Source organism: Callorhinchus milii, unplaced genomic scaffold (genome assembly GCF_018977255.1).
Source record: "Callorhinchus milii isolate IMCB2004 unplaced genomic scaffold, IMCB_Cmil_1.0 Scaffold1, whole genome shotgun sequence".
Taxonomy (NCBI): Eukaryota; Metazoa; Chordata; class Chondrichthyes; order Chimaeriformes; family Callorhinchidae; genus Callorhinchus; species Callorhinchus milii.
The window spans coordinates 71,583,557-71,601,513 of NW_024704742.1; the positions used below are offsets into that span (position 1 = coordinate 71,583,557).

General features: G+C 48.4%; 1 protein-coding gene across 1 annotated transcript in view; it reads left to right on the plus strand.

Moving 5' to 3' along the window:
* Window positions 1-17,957, plus strand: part of dysf (dysferlin, limb girdle muscular dystrophy 2B (autosomal recessive)) — a 105,677-nt gene that overhangs the window by 66,897 nt on the left and 20,823 nt on the right. Inside the window, exons 24-32 of the mRNA XM_042343446.1 lie at window positions 3,583-3,756; window positions 6,513-6,600; window positions 6,799-6,876; window positions 8,541-8,722; window positions 12,455-12,595; window positions 13,551-13,580; window positions 14,410-14,433; window positions 14,889-14,930; window positions 15,550-15,651. Of these exons, the coding sequence (XP_042199380.1) occupies window positions 3,583-3,756; window positions 6,513-6,600; window positions 6,799-6,876; window positions 8,541-8,722; window positions 12,455-12,595; window positions 13,551-13,580; window positions 14,410-14,433; window positions 14,889-14,930; window positions 15,550-15,651 (861 nt within the window). The remainder of the gene's footprint in view (window positions 1-3,582; window positions 3,757-6,512; window positions 6,601-6,798; window positions 6,877-8,540; window positions 8,723-12,454; window positions 12,596-13,550; window positions 13,581-14,409; window positions 14,434-14,888; window positions 14,931-15,549; window positions 15,652-17,957) is intronic.

The following is a 17,957-nucleotide window of genomic DNA, read 5'->3' on the forward strand; positions in this document are numbered from 1 at the left end:
CGCAGACACTCACAAACACAGAGAGCAACACACAGACACTCACAAACACAGAGAGCCACACACAGACACTCACAAACACAGACAGAGAGACACACACCCACACTCACAAACACAGACAGAGAGACACACACAGACACTCACAAACACAGAGAGACACGCAGACACTCACAAACACAGACAGAGAGACACGCGCCCACACTCACAAACACAGACAGAGAGACACACACAGACACTCACAAACACAGAGAGACACACGCAGACACTCACAAGCACAGAGAGGAACACACAGACACTCACAAACACAGAGAGCAACACACAGACACTCACAAACACAGAGAGACACGCAGACACTCACAAACACAGAGAGACACGCAGACACTCACAAACACAGACAGAGAGACACACGCAGACACTCACAAACACAGACACAGAGACACACGCAGACACTCACAAACACAGAGAGCAACACACAGACACTCACAAACACAGAGAGACACGCAGACACTCACAAACACAGAGAGAGAGACACACACCCACACTCACAAACACAGACAGAGAGACACACGCAGACACTCACAAACACAGAGAGACACACACAGACACTCACAAACACAGAGAGCAACACACAGACACTCACAAACACAGAGAGACACGCAGACACTCACAAACACAGAGAGACACGCAGACACTCACAAACACAGACACAGAGACACACGCAGACACTCACAAGCACAGAGAGGAACACACAGACACTCACAAACACAGAGAGCCACACACAGACACTCACAAACACAGAGAGACACGCAGACACTCACAAACACAGAGAGACACGCAGACACTCACAAACACAGAGAGACACGCAGACACTCACAAACACAGAGAGACACACGCAGACATTCACAAACACAGACAGAGAGACACACGCAGACACTCAGAGTGAGAGAGACACACACATACACAGAGAGAATACACACAGAGAAACTCACAAACACAGAGAGACAAACACAGTCACTGCGCCACACCACACATGAACATCACAAACACACAGAGAGAGACACACACACAAACACTCACAAACAGAGAGAGAGACACACAGACACTCACAAACACTAGAGTGCGACTCACAGACACTCACAAACACATAGAGAGCGACTCATAGACACTCACAAACAGAGAGAGACTCACAGACACTTACAAACAGAGAGAGACTCACAGACACTCACAAACAGAGAGACTCACAGACACTCACAAACACATAGAGAGACTCACAGACACTTACAAACAGAGAGAGACTCACAGACACTCACAAACAGAGAGACTCACAGACACTTACAAACAGAGAGAGACTCACAGACACTCACAAACAGAGAGAGAGACTCACAAACACATAGAGAGAGACTCAGACACTCACAAACAGAGAGAGAGACTCACAGACACTCACAAACAGAGAGAGAGAGACTCACGGACACTCACAAACAGAGAGAGACTCACAGACACATAGACTCAGACACTCACAAACAGAGAGAGACTCACAGACACATAGACTCAGACACTCACAAACAGAGAGAGAGACTCACAAACACATAGAGAGAGACTCAGACACTCACAAACAGAGAGAGAGACTCACAGACACTCACAAACAGAGAGAGAGAGACTCACGGACACTCACAAACAGAGAGAGACTCACAGACACATAGACTCAGACACTCACAAACAGAGAGAGACTCACAGACACATAGACTCAGACACTCACAAACAGAGAGGGAGACTCACAGACACTCACAAACATAGAGAGACTCACAGACACTCACAAACAGAGAGAGAGACTCACAGACACTCACAAACAGAGAGAGAGACTCACAGACACTCACAAACAGAGAGAGAGACTCACAGACACTCACAAACAGAGAGAGAGACTCACAGACACTCACAAACACATAGAGAGACACAGACACTCACAAACAGAGAGAGAGAGACTCACAGACACTCACAAACAGAGAGAGAGACTCACAGACACTCACAAACAGAGAGAGAGACTCACAGACACTCACAAACAGAGAGAGAGACACACAGAGACTCACAAACACATAGAGAGGGACTCACAAACACATAGAGAGAGACTCACAAACAGAGAGAGACACACACAGACACTCACAAACAGAGAGACACACACAGACACTCACAAACAGCGAGAGGGACTCACAGACACTCACAAACACATAGAGAGGGACTCACAGACACTCACAAACACATAGAGAGGGACTCACAGACACTCACAAACAGAGAGAGAGACTCACAGACACTCACAAACAGAGAGAGAGACTCACAGACACTCACAAACACAGAGAGAGACTCACAGACACTCACAAACAGAGAGAGAGACTCACAGACACTAACCAACACATAGAGAGACACACAGACACTCACAAACAGAGAGAGAGACTCACAGACACTAACCAACACATAGAGAGACACACAGACACTCACAAACACAGAGACACACGGACACTAACCAACACATGGAGAGACACACTGACACTCACAAACAGACACACAGTCACTCACAAACACAGAGAGACCCAAAGACACTCACAAACACATAGAGAGAGACAAACAGACATTCACAAACATATAGAGAAAGATGCACATAGAGAAAGAAACACATAGACACTCAAAATACAGAGTGAGAAACACAGACTCAAGCACTGAGAGACATACAGACACTCACAAACCGACAAGAGAGAGAGACACAGAAACTCACAAACACTGAGAGACACACACATACTTGCAAGCACACACAGACCCTCACAATACAGAGAGACACAAAAAGACAGTCACACACACATAGACACTCACAAGCACAGAGACACACAGACACTCCAAACACACAGAGAGACACACAGACACTCACAAACAGAGTGAGAGAGACACACAGACACTCACGAATACTCAGAGGCACACAGACACAGAGAGAGTACTCTCTGTACACACATACAAAGACACTGAGACTCACAAACACATACAGAGACAGATAGAGACACACACAGACGCTCACAAACACAGAGAGAGACACACAGACACTCAAACACATAGAGAGACACACACATGCGCATTCACAAACACAGACACACAAACACAGATACTCACAAACAGAGCGAGAGAGACACACATACACACAGAGAGACACAGTCACTCACAAACACAGACAATCACAACAGTGGGGCCTCTGAGTGAAGCCCATTTGCCGCTTGTGCCACACTGCGCATGAGCATCCGGAGCGGCTCCGCCCACAGTGACGGCAGGTAACCAGCGAGTGGCCCGCGGGCCAGTAACTACATTCATAGCGGGTTTGTAGAGCAGGAGGGTGTTTATAGCAGATTACACCCAGAAAGTGCAGCCGCACTTTTCTATTGGCCCAGGACATTACTCACGTTACTGTGTCACTGGACAGTAAAACCTCTCGCGGGAGGTGTATATTCAGTGTTGATTGGTGGGGACGGAGCCCAGATACCTGGGGCTGTTTTTCAGCGCTGAGTCCCATCTCACAGCTTCTCTTCCCCTCCCAACCCTGTCCTACCGCAGCACAAGCCTGAGGAGCCTGAGAATGAGGGCTGGGAGTACGCCTCCCTCTTTGGCTGGAAATTCCACCTCAAACAGCGGAAAACGGACAGTTTTCGTCGCCGTCGCTGGAGACGCAGGATGGAGCCACTGCAGAAGAGTGGAGCAGCCGCCGTCTTCGCTCTGGAGGGGGCGCTGGTGAGTGCGGAGGCGGTCAAGAACACTCGGTGTGTGTTGTAATTGCAACTAACATTCAGGCTCGATCGCCCCGGCTCAGCCTCTCACACCCACCTTGGGCAGGAGCTCGTGGGTTCAACCTTTGAGCTCACAGTCCAGGCTGACGCTCCAGCACAGTGCTGGGGGAGCGCCGCATTGTCGGAGATGCCGTCCTTCAATGAGACGTTAATCCAAGCTGCCGTCTGCCTGATCAGGTGGATGTTAAAGATTAAAGATCCCGCGGTGCTATTGGAAAAGAGAAGGGAGTTTCTCTCTCCCGGCGTCCTGGCCAACAATCCCCAGATACAATCAGTCACTCACTTCATTGCTGTTTGTGGGCCATCGCTGTGTGTAAATTGGCTGCCACGTTCACACACAAACACTACACTTTACTGTGCATTCTGTGAAGTGTTTCGAGACATCTCAACAATGTGATAAGATGCGATGTCAAATGCAAGGATTATTATTAAGCCGCTGTTCGAAATATAAAGATTATTATTAGTATTATTGATAATAATATGGTGGTTTGGGACAAGGGGACACATTTAAGGCTGACCATACGGGTCAGAAGATGGGAGGGGGAGGAAGGGAATGAACACATCTCTTTTGTTACCTTCCCCTCTCCCTGTTTCCTCTCTCTCTCTCTCTGGAATGACAAGAGGTATTTAAAGAGTTCTCCTTTAAGAAGAGTTGAACTTTTCCCTTGCCTGGTATTAGGGAGACAGGAAAGCCTTGTATGTCCCAGAGTTGGGAACATACACAGGGGACTGTCAGACCTTTTTGATCGCTGTCTCAGCCCCGAGTCCGCTCTTTCCAAGTCCCCTCAACACAGCCTCTGTCTGCAGTGAATAAGACCACCTTTCTCATGCTTGTTGGCTGGGGTTCAAACCAAATATTATGCTTTTGTAAAATAAAATCAAACCATTTAGACTTTCTGAGGGGCAATCTTACCTCCGTGTTGGGTTTCCTGACCCGCACCATTTTTTTTTGATGGGGAGGGATTTCTTTATGGGGGGAGGGGAGGCAGTTATTTTACAGGGTTTTTTGAAGATACGTTTACTGATGTTAACGGGTGAAATAATCCCCACCCGTGACTGTGTGATTGGGGGAAACACGGCCGGCAATTTACACACGGCGCAGTCACGCACCCGCACGTACATACACACGTATATACAAGTACATACACATGTATATACAAGTACGAGTACACACGTATATACAAGTACGAGTGCGCACGTATATACAAGTACGAGTGCACGCGTATATACAAGTACGAGTGCACCCGTATATACAAGTACGAGTGCACCCGTATATACAAGTACGAGTGCACCCGTATATACAAGTACGAGTGCACCCGTATATACAAGTACGAGTGCACGCGTATATATCTCTACATAAACGTACACACATACATTAGACACGTATACATACACACACATACACGCACACATACCAATTATACACGTATACATACACCCACATTTACACGTACCTACCCATATGCATGCAGACACAATGCATGCGCATATACACATACATATAGATATATATGTACACATATACAAACACACATAAACAACAACAAAATTATATTTGTATAGAACCTTTCACGTCGGGAGGATGTTCCAAGTGCTAGACGGACAGAGTTTCGGACCTGAACTGAGGGACGGGGTGAGGGAGTGCAGGGGGAAAGGCATGGTCGAAGAGGAGGGTCTTGAGATGGGTCTTGAAGGTGGCGAGGGAGGGGGCAAGACAGAGGGATTGTGGGATGGAGTTCCAGAGGGTGGGTGTAGAGTGGCGGAAGGCCCGGCCGCTGGTAGTGGGGTGAGCGAGGCGGGGGACGTGAAGCAGGCCGGAGCGTGAACAGGATGGTAGGGTTTAGGAGGTTGCAGAGGTAGGGGGGAGCAAGACCGTGGAGGGCTTTGAAGGTGAGCACCAGGATCTTGAACTGTATCCTCTGTGTAATGGGAAGCCAGTGGAGTTGGGCAAGGATGGGGGTGATAGGGTTGCAGAGCCTAGTGCGGGAGAGGACCCAGGCTGCAGAGCTCTGGATGATCTGCAGCCTATGGAGGATGAAGTTGGGGAGGCCGACAAGCAGTGAGTTGGCATAGTCGAGCCTCGATGTAATATATATACACAACCACAGACACACACATGGAGGTGTAAAGTGAAGAATCAACCATATTTGGGGGATTGTCAGTCAGGATATCAGGAGAGAGAAACTCCTTTCTCTTTTCCCATAGCGTTCGTTCACCACAAACACAGCACGGTAACGTTGATTTAGACAGCACCTCTCATGGGAGAAAATGCCTCACAGCAGTTTATTGTTGATGGTGCAGGTAAATGGAGCAAGGGATAAGGATGGGGTTTGGGCTGATGGGAGTTTTTGGGACGATGATAATACAATTATCCAAACAAACACCCGCTGTAACAGAAATGTGTTTGGTTGTCCCCCGCCCTGCCTGCCCCACCATCAGCGGTCGGGCCTTCAGCCTCTCTGCTTAGACCCTCTGGAACTCCATCCCACAGTACCTCCACCTCGCTCCCTCCCTTCCCTCCTTCAAGACAAATCTCAAAACCCTCCTCTTTGACCGCGCCTTTGGTTACCCTCCCTAACCTCCACCCTTCCTGATCCCAACCCCCTGCTTGGATCCAAATCTCCAACTGTCCAGCACCTTGGGACATCCTCTCTGTGAAAAGCGCTGTACAAATGTAATTTTCTGTTGTTCTTGTTGCAGGGCGGAGTTACTGAGGACAAGAATGAGGAGAAATTAGGGTCAACTACCCTCGGGGTCAACACTCCGACTGTGTCCTGTATCTTCGACCGTGAGTACAGGTCTGAGTGCATGTATGTGAATGAGTGTAAGTGTGAGAGTGCGTGAGGGAGTAAGTGTGAGAGGATGTGTGTGTATGAGAGTGAGGGGGATTAGAGTGGAGAGCTCCAGTGGGGGAGCGAGCACCAGCACAGACATGATGGGGAATGGCATTCTCTAGTGTTGTAAACACTCTGGTTTGTGTTGACAGATGGGACTCGCTACCACCTGAGATGTTACCTTTACCAAGCGAGAGACCTGGTAGCGATGGATAAGGACAGCTTCTCTGGTGAGTGTCCAGTGACTCAGGCTTGTGTGTGTGTGTAAGTGAATGAGCCTCTGGGCAGGAGGTTGTGAGTTCCAGCCCTTACAGTCCAGGCTGATGCTTTGCTGGGGTCAAAGAGCACCGCGCTGGAGTGTCATCTTAGACTGTGAGCTCAGAGTCCCCGACTCAATGCTATCTAACAATAATAATCCTTGCATTTGATACAGCGCCTCATTGAGAGGTCTGAAAGCGCTTCACAGAATATACTGTAAAGTAAATTGACTGTATGTGTTGTGGGCGAAACACCGCGGCCAATTGCACACAACAGTGTCCCACAAACAGTCGCTGAGTGACCAAATTATTTTTTTGGAGGGATTATTACTTCTGGAAAGCGATTTATCAATCGACTATCAACCGGGTTCCTACTTGCTGCTAGGTAAACAGAGCTGTGTGGAGTAAAGAAACTTGCCTAAGGTTTTGCCCCGCCCGGGAATGGAACCCGGGTCCTCTTGCTTGCAAGATGAGTGCTCTAACCACCACTCTACAGGACTCCAGCCCCGTAAGGTCAGCCAGGCTGAGCTCTGTTCCTCAGCTATTCCCTAACCACAGGACCTCAGCAGTAGCACTCACTGGAGTCTTGCTTCTCAAGCATTGCTTTTGAGGCCGGGCCAGACCTCAGACCCCTTGAGGGAGCCTTTTTTCTTCCCCTTTAATTTATGTTTATTGTGAAAAGTTGCTGTGTTTTTTTGCCCAGGCCTACGATGGAAAATGTGGACCCGATCCACGTGTGACAGGAAACCGCCTCTCTAACGTCTCTGCCTTTTTCCGAACAAAAAAAAAACCTTGGACTTTACACAGATCGGACTTTACACAGTAGCCCTTGACACTACCCCTCCTTTGCCCTCGGCCTGGCTCCGTCCAACTCACAAGGGCCTCTGATCTCTGGGTCACAAGGTCTCGAGTTCATACCCCCTTGCGTTGTCCGGGCTGACGCTCCAGCGCAGTGCTGGGGGTGGGGTGGGTGGAGGGTTATGCATTGCTGTGCACAAATTGCCCCCGTGTTTGCTTACAAAACACACAGTTACTACACCTTGCAGTAAATCCTGTGAAGAGCTTTGAGACGCCCTCCTGATGTGAGAATAAATTCCTGTGTCTTGAATGGAATGTGGACTCTCCCTCTTGAGGGATGTATCCTGCTTACCAATTCTGGAGAGTATTTGGAGCAGGTTGGCCTGAGCCAAATACTTGGGGGAACCCAGAGTGTGCATTTGGGGTATTTGCTGGGGTCTAACTGGCTAAAACCACATTAAGCAGGGTATTAAACTACGGGCGGTTGGTGAAAGGGGAGCCAGACTCGAGTAAAAGGATTGCCCTCAAAGGAACCAGCACAGATATGATGGGCTGAATGGCCTCCTTCTGTGCTGTAAATATCTTTCGTTCTAAATGGGAGTGCTAAACTCTAATCTCTGGAGATCCATTGAATGAGCTGCTGTGTGTTTCTCTGGGAGCCAGAGGTCATTGCTTGTGTCTCTGGAGGTTGCTGTGTGTCCAATAATAATTTTTACATTTGATATAGCGCCTTATCATGTCATCGAGATGTCTCAAAGCACTTCACAGAATATACTGTAAAGTGGATTCACTGTATATTGTCTCTCTGGGGGTGACAGTTTGTTGTGTTTCTCTTGCAGACCCCTATGCAATTGTCTCCTTCCTGCACCAGAGCCAAAAAACAGTGACTATCAGAGGCTCCCTGAACCCCACCTGGGACCAGACCCTGATCTTTTATGAGATAGAGATATTTGGGGCAAGCAGCATCGTGGCTCAGAACCCCCCCCACATTGTGGTGGAGATGTACGACAGCGACACTTATGTAAGTGGGAGGGGGATGGTGAGAGTGGGTTAGTGAGGGGCACTGGTGAGAGGGTGGGGCTGGTGAGAGGGCGGGGCTGGTGAGGGGGCTGAGCTGGTGAGGGGGCGGGGCTAGTTAGAGGGGGCTGGAGAGGGGGTGGGGCTGGTTAGCGGGGGATGGTGAGGGGGATTTCCTCGGTGAAAGAAGATCAAGGTCTGCTTAAAAAAGAAAAAAATTTGCAGGGCTATGGGGTAAGAACGGGGGAGTGGGACTAGTTGGGTGACTCTTTCAAAGTAAACGATGCACGATGGGCCGAATGGCCTCCTTTTGTTCTGTAAGATTCTATGATTCTATGACTCTGCACAAACCAAGCCAGAGACCCCCATGAGGCGGACATGGGTGGGGGAAATCACTGGGTGAGGGGGTTGATGCGGGTCACTGGGTGGTGGGTGGGGGGAAGTGTCTGGGTGGGAGGGAACAGATTGAGAAGCTTTTTTGGGGGGGTTTGGTGACAGGAGCTCTGTGTGAAGGACATTTGGACTGCGCATGCACAACAACAACAACAAATTACATTTACACAGCGCCTTTCACATCAGGAGGACATCCAAGGCACTGGCCAGTCAGAGATTTGGAATCGAGCAGAGGTTTGAGATCAGGATGCTTGGAGGGCTGGGAGGGTGAGGGTAGGAGGGCACGAAGGCACTGTCGAAGAGGCAGGTCTTGAGACGGGCCTTGAAGAAGGCAAGGGAGAGAGTGAGGGGAAATGACTGTGGGATGGAGTTCCAGAGAGTGGGGACAGAGAGGCTGAAGGCAGGGTCACACATCTGGTCTGATGCTCCAGCGCAGTTGGGGGGGGCGGGGTCGTGGATTTAAGATGTAGCCAGGATTTAGGGATTTTCCACAAACTGTGCCTCGTGTTCCAGAGATCTGACCCTGCCATGCTCCCAGCTGATTCCCTATTCTTGGCTCGTGGCTTTCCTTCAGCGGTGGAACTGTAAATAATCTCTCTCTCTCTCTCTCTCCCTGTCGTCTCTCTCTCTCTCTCCTCGGCAAGTAATAGCACACTTTTTAACAAAATATACAGCTGCCCCCGATAAAATAGCTCGCTGAAACCCGAGCAAAATGTTTATTTTATGCGGCGTATATTTTTAGCCAGTAAAGCTGGAGCCAATAACATGACATAGCCTGGTATCAGTGTTCTGTTACTGGCTTTGGCTCGAACTTCTCCACTTCACATCAGGGCAGGAGCTTGTTGTCAGGAAGGTTTTGTGGGGGGAGCTGGGTGGGTGGGGGGGGGGGGGGGGGGGGGGAGGTTGTTGTGTGTGGGGGAAGGGGGTTGGGGGAAATGTCAGTATTTTTTTGCTTTCCATTTCATGAATTCTCCAGCGTGCAGTGTTTACGTTGACGGAGAGTAAGAATGGGGACACTTGGCACAGTCACACACCGCGGCGATCCTGCAGGAGAGTTTAGATGTTAGCGTCTTTGTTCGGTGATTGCACGTTGTGAGAGGCGGCGCCAGTGAGCAGGAGGAGTCAGTGGGGTGTCGTGGAGGGAGGGGATGGTGAGGGGGTGGGATCAATGAAGGGAGGGGAGGGATCGGTGAGGGTTTGTGGTTAGTGGGGGTCAGGGAGGGGCGGGGTTGGCAAAGTGTACAGGGTCGGTGAGCTTAGGGGCGGTGAGGAGTGGGGTTGACGGGTGGTGATGGACGAGGTCAGTGAAGGGGGCGGTGTCAGTGAATCAGGAAGGGTCGGTGAGGTGGGGGTGTTGGGGAGTTGGTGCAATGGGGTTGGCCATCTGCAGGTCAGCCATAAGGATTTGAGAGTTGTGTGAGGGGAGGAGAGGGGGAGGTGAGTGGGGGAAGTGAGGGGCAGAGAAGTGAACCAGCAGACCTGATGGGTGGGGGTCTGGAGTGATGAGGGAGAGTTTTGGAGTGTAATGAAGAGTGATTGAATGATGGAGAGTTCTTAAAGAGGGTGGGTACTGTTGAAGAACTATTGAAGAGTGATCCCGAGTACTAGGCAGAGATAACAACAACTTGCATTTATATAGCGCCCTTCATGAGGGGCAGCATTAAGGAGCGCTTGAATGCAGAGAGAGGAGAGACTGTTAATCGCAGAGAGGTTGTTGAGAATAGTGTTGAGGAATAATTATAGAGCAATGGAGAGTGACAGAGAGCGATGGGGAGGATTGGATAGCTTTGAGGAATCATTGGGAGTAATATAGAGTCTCAGAGAGCAATGGACACTTATTGGGAGTGACAGAGAGTAAGGATGAGTAATGAAGAGTGACAGAGAGTGATGGAGAGTAATAAAGAGTGATTGAGATGGGCTGGAGAGTCTTGAGGAATCAATGGAGAGTGATTGAGAACAGTGTCAAAGAGTCTTGATGAACAATGGAAAGTAACAGAGATTGATCAACAACAACAAGATTACATTTGTATAACGCCTTTCACGTTGGGAGGATGCCCCAAGGTGCTGGAGAGTGTACAGAATTTCAGACCCAAGCTAGGGTTGGGGGGGAGAAGGGAGGGGAAGCGGGGTGGCTGATGGCCTGGTCGAAGAGGTGGGTCTTGAGGCGGGACTTGAAGGAAGCGAAGGAGGGGGTGAAGCGGAGTGACTGAGGGATGGAATTCCAGAGATTGGGGGCAGAGTGGCTGAAGGCTCTCCCGCCAATGGTGGGGCGGGTGGGTCGGGGAATGTGGAGCAGGCCAGAGCCGGCTGAGTAGAGGGAATGGGCGGGTTGGTAGGGGGTTAGGAGGTCGCAGAGATAGGGTGGGGCAAGGCCATGGAGGGCTTTGTATGTGAGGACCAGGATCTTGAACTGGATCCTCTGAAGGATAGGGAGCCAGTGGAGTTGGGCGAGAATGGGGGAGATGGGGGTCATGGAGTTTGGTGCAGGAGAGGACACGGGCTGCAGAGTTCTGTATTATCTGCAGCCTGTGGAGGGAGGAGATGGGAAGGCCAACAAGCAGACGTTTGCATAGTCGAGCCTGGAGGTGATAAAGGCATGAACAAGACTTTCAGTGGCCTGAAAGGGTGATTAAGGTTGAAATCAGAATAAGCATTAACAGAGTCTTTAATCTCAAGACTTTGTTTGTTCGTCGCTCCCTGTACCCCACATGACCGTTCAGTCACTGTCCCCAAATTCCACGAACGCTCACTGCTTCTCTCTGCCTTCAAAACCTTTTTAAACATCTCTCAGTCCGTGCCTTTGGTCAAAAGCCCGACACTCTCTTTGCTCCCGTCACTGCTTGGTGATTGGTATCTCTGAGTAACACAATTCCCAGTGTGTGTTGGGTATTGGCCTGGCTCAGTGATAGCGCTCTTGCCTTTGAATCAGAAGGTTATGAGTTCGTCCCCACATTGGGACTCGGAATCACACAGTCAAAGCTGACACTCCATTGCAGTGCTAGGGAAGCACTGCATTGTCAGAATAGTTGTCCTTCGGATGAGAAGTTAAACTGAGGGTCTTGTCTGCCTGTTCACTTGTATGTTAAAGATCCCATGGCACTATTCAAAAAGAGAAAGGAGTTTGTCAAATGACCAACTAGTGACTCTCCTCCATCATCCTGTTAACCTAATTCCGGATTAGGTGCAGGTTGACAAGTGCCAAGACTTGGGGACTCCAAAGTGTGCATTGGAGTCTAACCAGCTAAAACAGTATAGCTTGCCATTGAGAGCAAGCTTTACCACTGGTTGGGGTGGGAGGAGGGGCTGGTTGGGGTGGTGCTAATATGTTGTCTTCTGTGCTCAGGGAGCTGATGAGTTCATGGGTCGGTGTATTTGCAAGCCCTCCCTAGAACGTGACCCCCACCTGGCCTGGTTCCCCATCACACGAGGGACGAGGGGAGCGGGCGAGCTGCTCGCTGCCTTTGAGCTCATTCAACGAGAGAAGGTACCAGAAGCATTTTGAAATTGGTGGAAGTTTAACATTAGGCGTTTGAACAGCTAGGTTTTGACTTGCAGGGTTATTAGATGGGAAGAACCTGGAGTGTGACCCAGGTTTGATTCCTGGGCAGGGCGAAACATTAGGCAAGTTTCCTTACTCCACATGCCTCTGTTTGCCTAGCTGGATGTAGAACCCCAGTTGTTAGTTGATTGGCAGGTCGCTTTCCGGGGTTAATAAGTCCTTCAAAAAAAATAATAATTTGGTCACTCAATCGATGACTGGTTGTGGGACACTGTTATGCCATTCGCTGACATATTTTTCCCACAAAATATACAGTAAATGAACTTTAGAGTATATTCTGTGAAGCGCTTTGAGATGTTTCAACGATATGATAAGGCGCTATATCAAACGCAATGTTTATTATTATTATTAGCGTCCCTGTCCCCAGTGACCGGTCTACCCCTCCAGTTGCTGCCATCAGCAGTGCCCTGGAATACTGTGGACCTGCCAGTTCAGCTCTGAGGAGACCTGTGTACTTCCCTTTCCTCAAAATTGCACTTCACTCCCCTGAACCTTTGTCTTCAGGTGTGAGAATGTTATCACTTTCTGTACCAATATTCTGTGTATCCAGTGAGAGGACCTGGGTTCGATTCCAGGGCGTGACGAAACCGTAGGCAAGTTTCCTTACTCCACACGTCTCTGTTTACCAAGCAGTAAATAAGAACCTGGTTGTTAGTTGAGTAGGGGATTGCTTTTCCAGGGGTAATAATAATAATTTGGTCATTCCATCCATGACTGTTTATGGGACACTTGTGCGATATTGGCTGCTGCTTTTTGCCCACAAAATACACAGGTCAATCCACTTTACAGTATATCATGTGAAGCGCTTTGAGACGTCTCGACGATGTGATAAGACGCTATTTCAAATGGAAGGATTATTTTTTTCCCTTTTCTCTCCCAGCGCTCCGTCCACCGAATCCCCAGCTCCGAGGTAAGATGGAACTAATACCAGGCCAGGGTCATTGTCTGCACCAGTGGTGGAGCCAGGGTTTAGCAATGGTGGGGTGGTGGGTGTTATTGTCGCTCCCCACACTACCTTTCACCAGGTTATATAGGGCACGAGGCAGCACACAGAGGGTTGGAGTGGGAGGTAAAGGCACCAAACGTACACTTAAAGGTCGCTATGGGAGAGGGTGAACTGCCCCCACCCCTCTGCATTGGCTCCACCATTGGTCTGTAAGAGTTGGGCCTACTCTGATTATGGATATAGCAACAATGCAGATAATTGGATATCACACAAAATACACAGTAATTATTGTGCTAACCAAAAACTACCATCCTGACTCCCTCTCTCCTCTTTCTGAGTCGCACACTCTCTCTCTCTGACTCTCTCTCCAACTCTCTGACTGAATCTCCCTCTCTCACTTTTTCTTTCTCTCTCTGACTCTCTCTCTTCCTCTGACTCTCTCACCCTCTCTCTTTAACTCTCTGATTCTATCATCCTCTCTCTTTCTCTCCCTTTGGCTGTCTCTCTGACTCAGTCTTGCTCTACAATGTACTAAAGTCAGTGACTGCTGACTGAATGGAGGTCAATGGGACTGAATGGCTCGCTCTTTCACAGAGGAGCACAGGCACAATGGGCCTTCTCTGGGCTGTAAAGTGTTATGGTTCTGCGACTGTTGGACAGAAATGTGTCCGTAGACTCAGTCTGTACATTTGGCAGCGGAGGCCTGTGAGACGTGGGGCTGTGTGGGCTGTTGTCACTGATGCCATTAACATGCCTGTTTCTCTTTGCTTCCTCCCCTTGGACGGTTTATCAGGAGAAGCATAGTACCCTGAAGGAGGTAAGAAATCGTCATTAGACGCCACTTCATTGTGATCAGCTGGGTGTCTGACCCACACGGATTAAATCTGGGTGTAGAGTGCGGAGGAATTCCCAGCTCCAGCCCTGAGAATAGTTATTAAATGAAAATACAAAAGTTGAAGCACCGTTACGCTGCACGCCCGGCCGGACAATCTGCTCATTTCCAGCGCTAAAAGAAAACAAAATGGTCGACGCGCTGGTTCTCAGGTCACCATTGATGTCGCTTCCTATTTGCTGAGGGAATGGCCTCGCGGTGTTCCGGGAGTCGCTCATTCTATCGCGGAAAGCCGGCCGTGGGCAATTAATGGGCTCACACTGCAACCGCGCTATAACCAGCCCAGCACTATGAGAGGGCCACAATGTACTCCTGTCTTTAACTCTTTCTCTCTCTCTCTCTTTCTCTCTCTCTCTCATTTTCCTCCATCATTCTATCAGCTCTGCATCCCGGATTTCTTCTCTGAAGGGCTTCTGGAATGGGTAGCCACTGACTCACTGTTCGCCTGTACTTACAGCCTGTGTCTGACCCAGTGACTGTCTGTCTGTCTATACATACATGCATACACACTGGTTTGCACACCCGTTTGCGTGCTGTTTGCACCACCGTTTGCATGCTGTTTGCACGCCCATTTGCGTGCTGTTTGTCTGTGTCTGACCCACTGACTGTCCGCCTGTACTTACAGCCTGTGTCTGACCCACTGACTGTCCTCCTGTACTTACAGCCTGTGTCTGACCCACTGACTGTCCGCCTGTACTTACAGCCTGTGTCTGACCCACTGACTGTCCGCCTGTACTTACAGCCTATGTCTGACCCACTGACCGTCTGTCTGTCTATACATACATGCATACACACTGGTTTGCACGCCCATTTGCGTGCTGTTTGCATGCCCGTTTGCATGCCGTTTGCACTCCTGCTTTTGTGTTGTTTGCACACCGTTTTGCACACTGGTTTGCATGCTGGTCTGCACACTGGTTTGCATGCCTGTTTGTGCACTGTTTGCCCGCCGGTTTACATGCCGGGTTGCACGCTTGTTTTGCACTCTGGTTTACAGCAGTTGTGGAGAGCTGAGGGCCTGACCCTGTTGTGTTCTTGTCTTAGAATGACGACTCGGACCTGCCTTACCCTCCGCCACAGCGAGAACCTAACATCTACATGGTGCCTCAGGGCATAAAGCCTGTACTACAGCGCACAGCCATTGAGGTACGCACTCTTTCACCGTTTTATTTGATCACCCAGGTATCTGACACGTATGGAAACCCATCACCATGGTAAAGAGTCTCCAAACCAAACTGAGAATTCCATGTATCCACCTACACATGGAAATCCCAGCAATAGATTGTTGGAATGGAATGTGCGCTCTCTTCCTGGAGGGACGTACCTTACTTACCTAATTCCAGATAGTATTAGGCACAGGTTGGCAAGAGCCAAGGCCTGTGGACCCCAGAGTATGTGTTGGGGTAACTGCTGGAGTCTAACCAGCTAAAACCACATAGCTTGCCATTGAGAGCACTGTCTGGAAAGCTTTCCTGCTGCTTGTCCAGCTAGGACCACCCTAGCCATTAAAGCTTTGATTTGCGGGGTTAACAGGAGCTGAGTGGGAGGAGTCCCTGCCCCAGTGACTGGTCTGACCTTCCACATCCAGCTGATGAGCCAGGCTGGGCTGTGCCGTCACCAGCAGTGCCTGGAATACTGCGGACCCGTCTGGCTCAGGAACTTGACAAGAGACCATCACAGAGAGTGGGCTCGATTTCGACATTCTGTTGCTGAGCCAGTTCGGCCCCAAGGAGATCCCACTTACCTCCCCACCCAAGGAGGATAGTATCTCATCCAGTGATCACACTGCCCCAAAGGTCATCCACTCCTCCATCCGCTGGAGATTTTTACTTTGCTGTTGTCTGTCCTATTATTCCTGATATATATAGGAACACAGGACCAGGAGTAGGCCATTCAGTCCTTGAGCCTGTTCCACCATTCTATAACTCCAAATACCTCCTTTGCCCATATCCCACATATGTGGAGTCCTGTAGCTCAGTGGTTAGAGCACTCGCTTTGCAAGCGAGAGACCTGAGTTCAATTCCAGGCAGGGCGAAACCTTGGGCAAGTTTCCTTACTCCACACAGAGCCTAATAATAATCCCTCCAAAAACCAAAAACAATAATAAATTGATCATTTTCAATCTACGACTGTTTGTGGGACATTGCTGTGCGCAATTGGCTGCTGCGTTCGCCTACAAAATATACAGTCAATTCACTTTACAGTGTGTTCTGTGAAGCGCTTTGGGATGTCCTCCTGACATGAAAAGCGCTATATCAAATGCAAGGATTATTATTATTATTATTATTATTATTATTATTATTATCCCTTGATACCCTGACCTAACAAATATCTATCCACCTCAATCTTGAAAATTTGAATGGATCCAACATCCACAGCCTTCTGTTTATATTTTATTTTAAATATTAATTTATTATTTAACTAATATCTTTATTTTCGTCACTCTCCACCCTTTGGATGAGACGTTAAAGCGATGCCCCATCTATACCTGTTCAAATGTACATTAAAAATCCTGTGAGGCAATTAGAAAAGAGAATAGAGTTTCTCTCTCCCGGTGTCCAGGCTGACAATCCCCCAGATAAGATCAGTCACACATTTCATAGCTGTTTGTGGGACTTTGCTGTGTGCATATTGACTGCTATGTTCACCCACAAAATACACAGTCACTACACTTTACAGTAAATTGTATGATAAGGCGCTGTACCAAATACCAAATGTAAGGACTGTGTTATTACTGATAATTATTACCTATATTGTGCTTATATTATTATTAGTGTTACTCTATTACTCTTATTGTTATTATTTGTTAAGTGCTCCGAGATGCTATCCCTCGTGAAGGCTAAATAAATACAAGTTGTTGTTGCTTTTACTGATATTATTTTATTGTTATATTCTACAACAACAGCTTGCATTTATATAGTGCCCTTCACACGTTGTAGGGTCCCGGAACACATAAACTAGCCAAAATTAATATTATAATATATTATTGTTATACTATTAATAATATATTATGACATTTTATTATTACTGATATTGTTGATATTTTATAATTGCCACAGTAACCTCCTGATAACTCGACCCTGGCTTAACGTGTCACAACCAGTTAAGTCATTATCGTTGTCAATATCCCTCCTGCATTTACTTATGCATTTATACATACTCACTACTCTTGATAACTGGAGTGACCAGTTATCAGAGGTTTATATTGGATAATTATACAGTATCTAACAGTGATATTACTATAACAGTAATGCTAGTATATAACAGGCTATAACCTTTGTGTGCTTGTGTTTGTGTGTGTGTATGTATCTGTGTGTGTGCGTGTGTGGTGTATTGTGCGTGTGTGTGCGTGTGTGGTGTATTGTGCGTGTGTGGATGTGTGTGTTGAATTATGTATTTACATAAATGTGTGTGTATTGTGCGTATATGTGTGTGTGCATGTGTGTGTATTG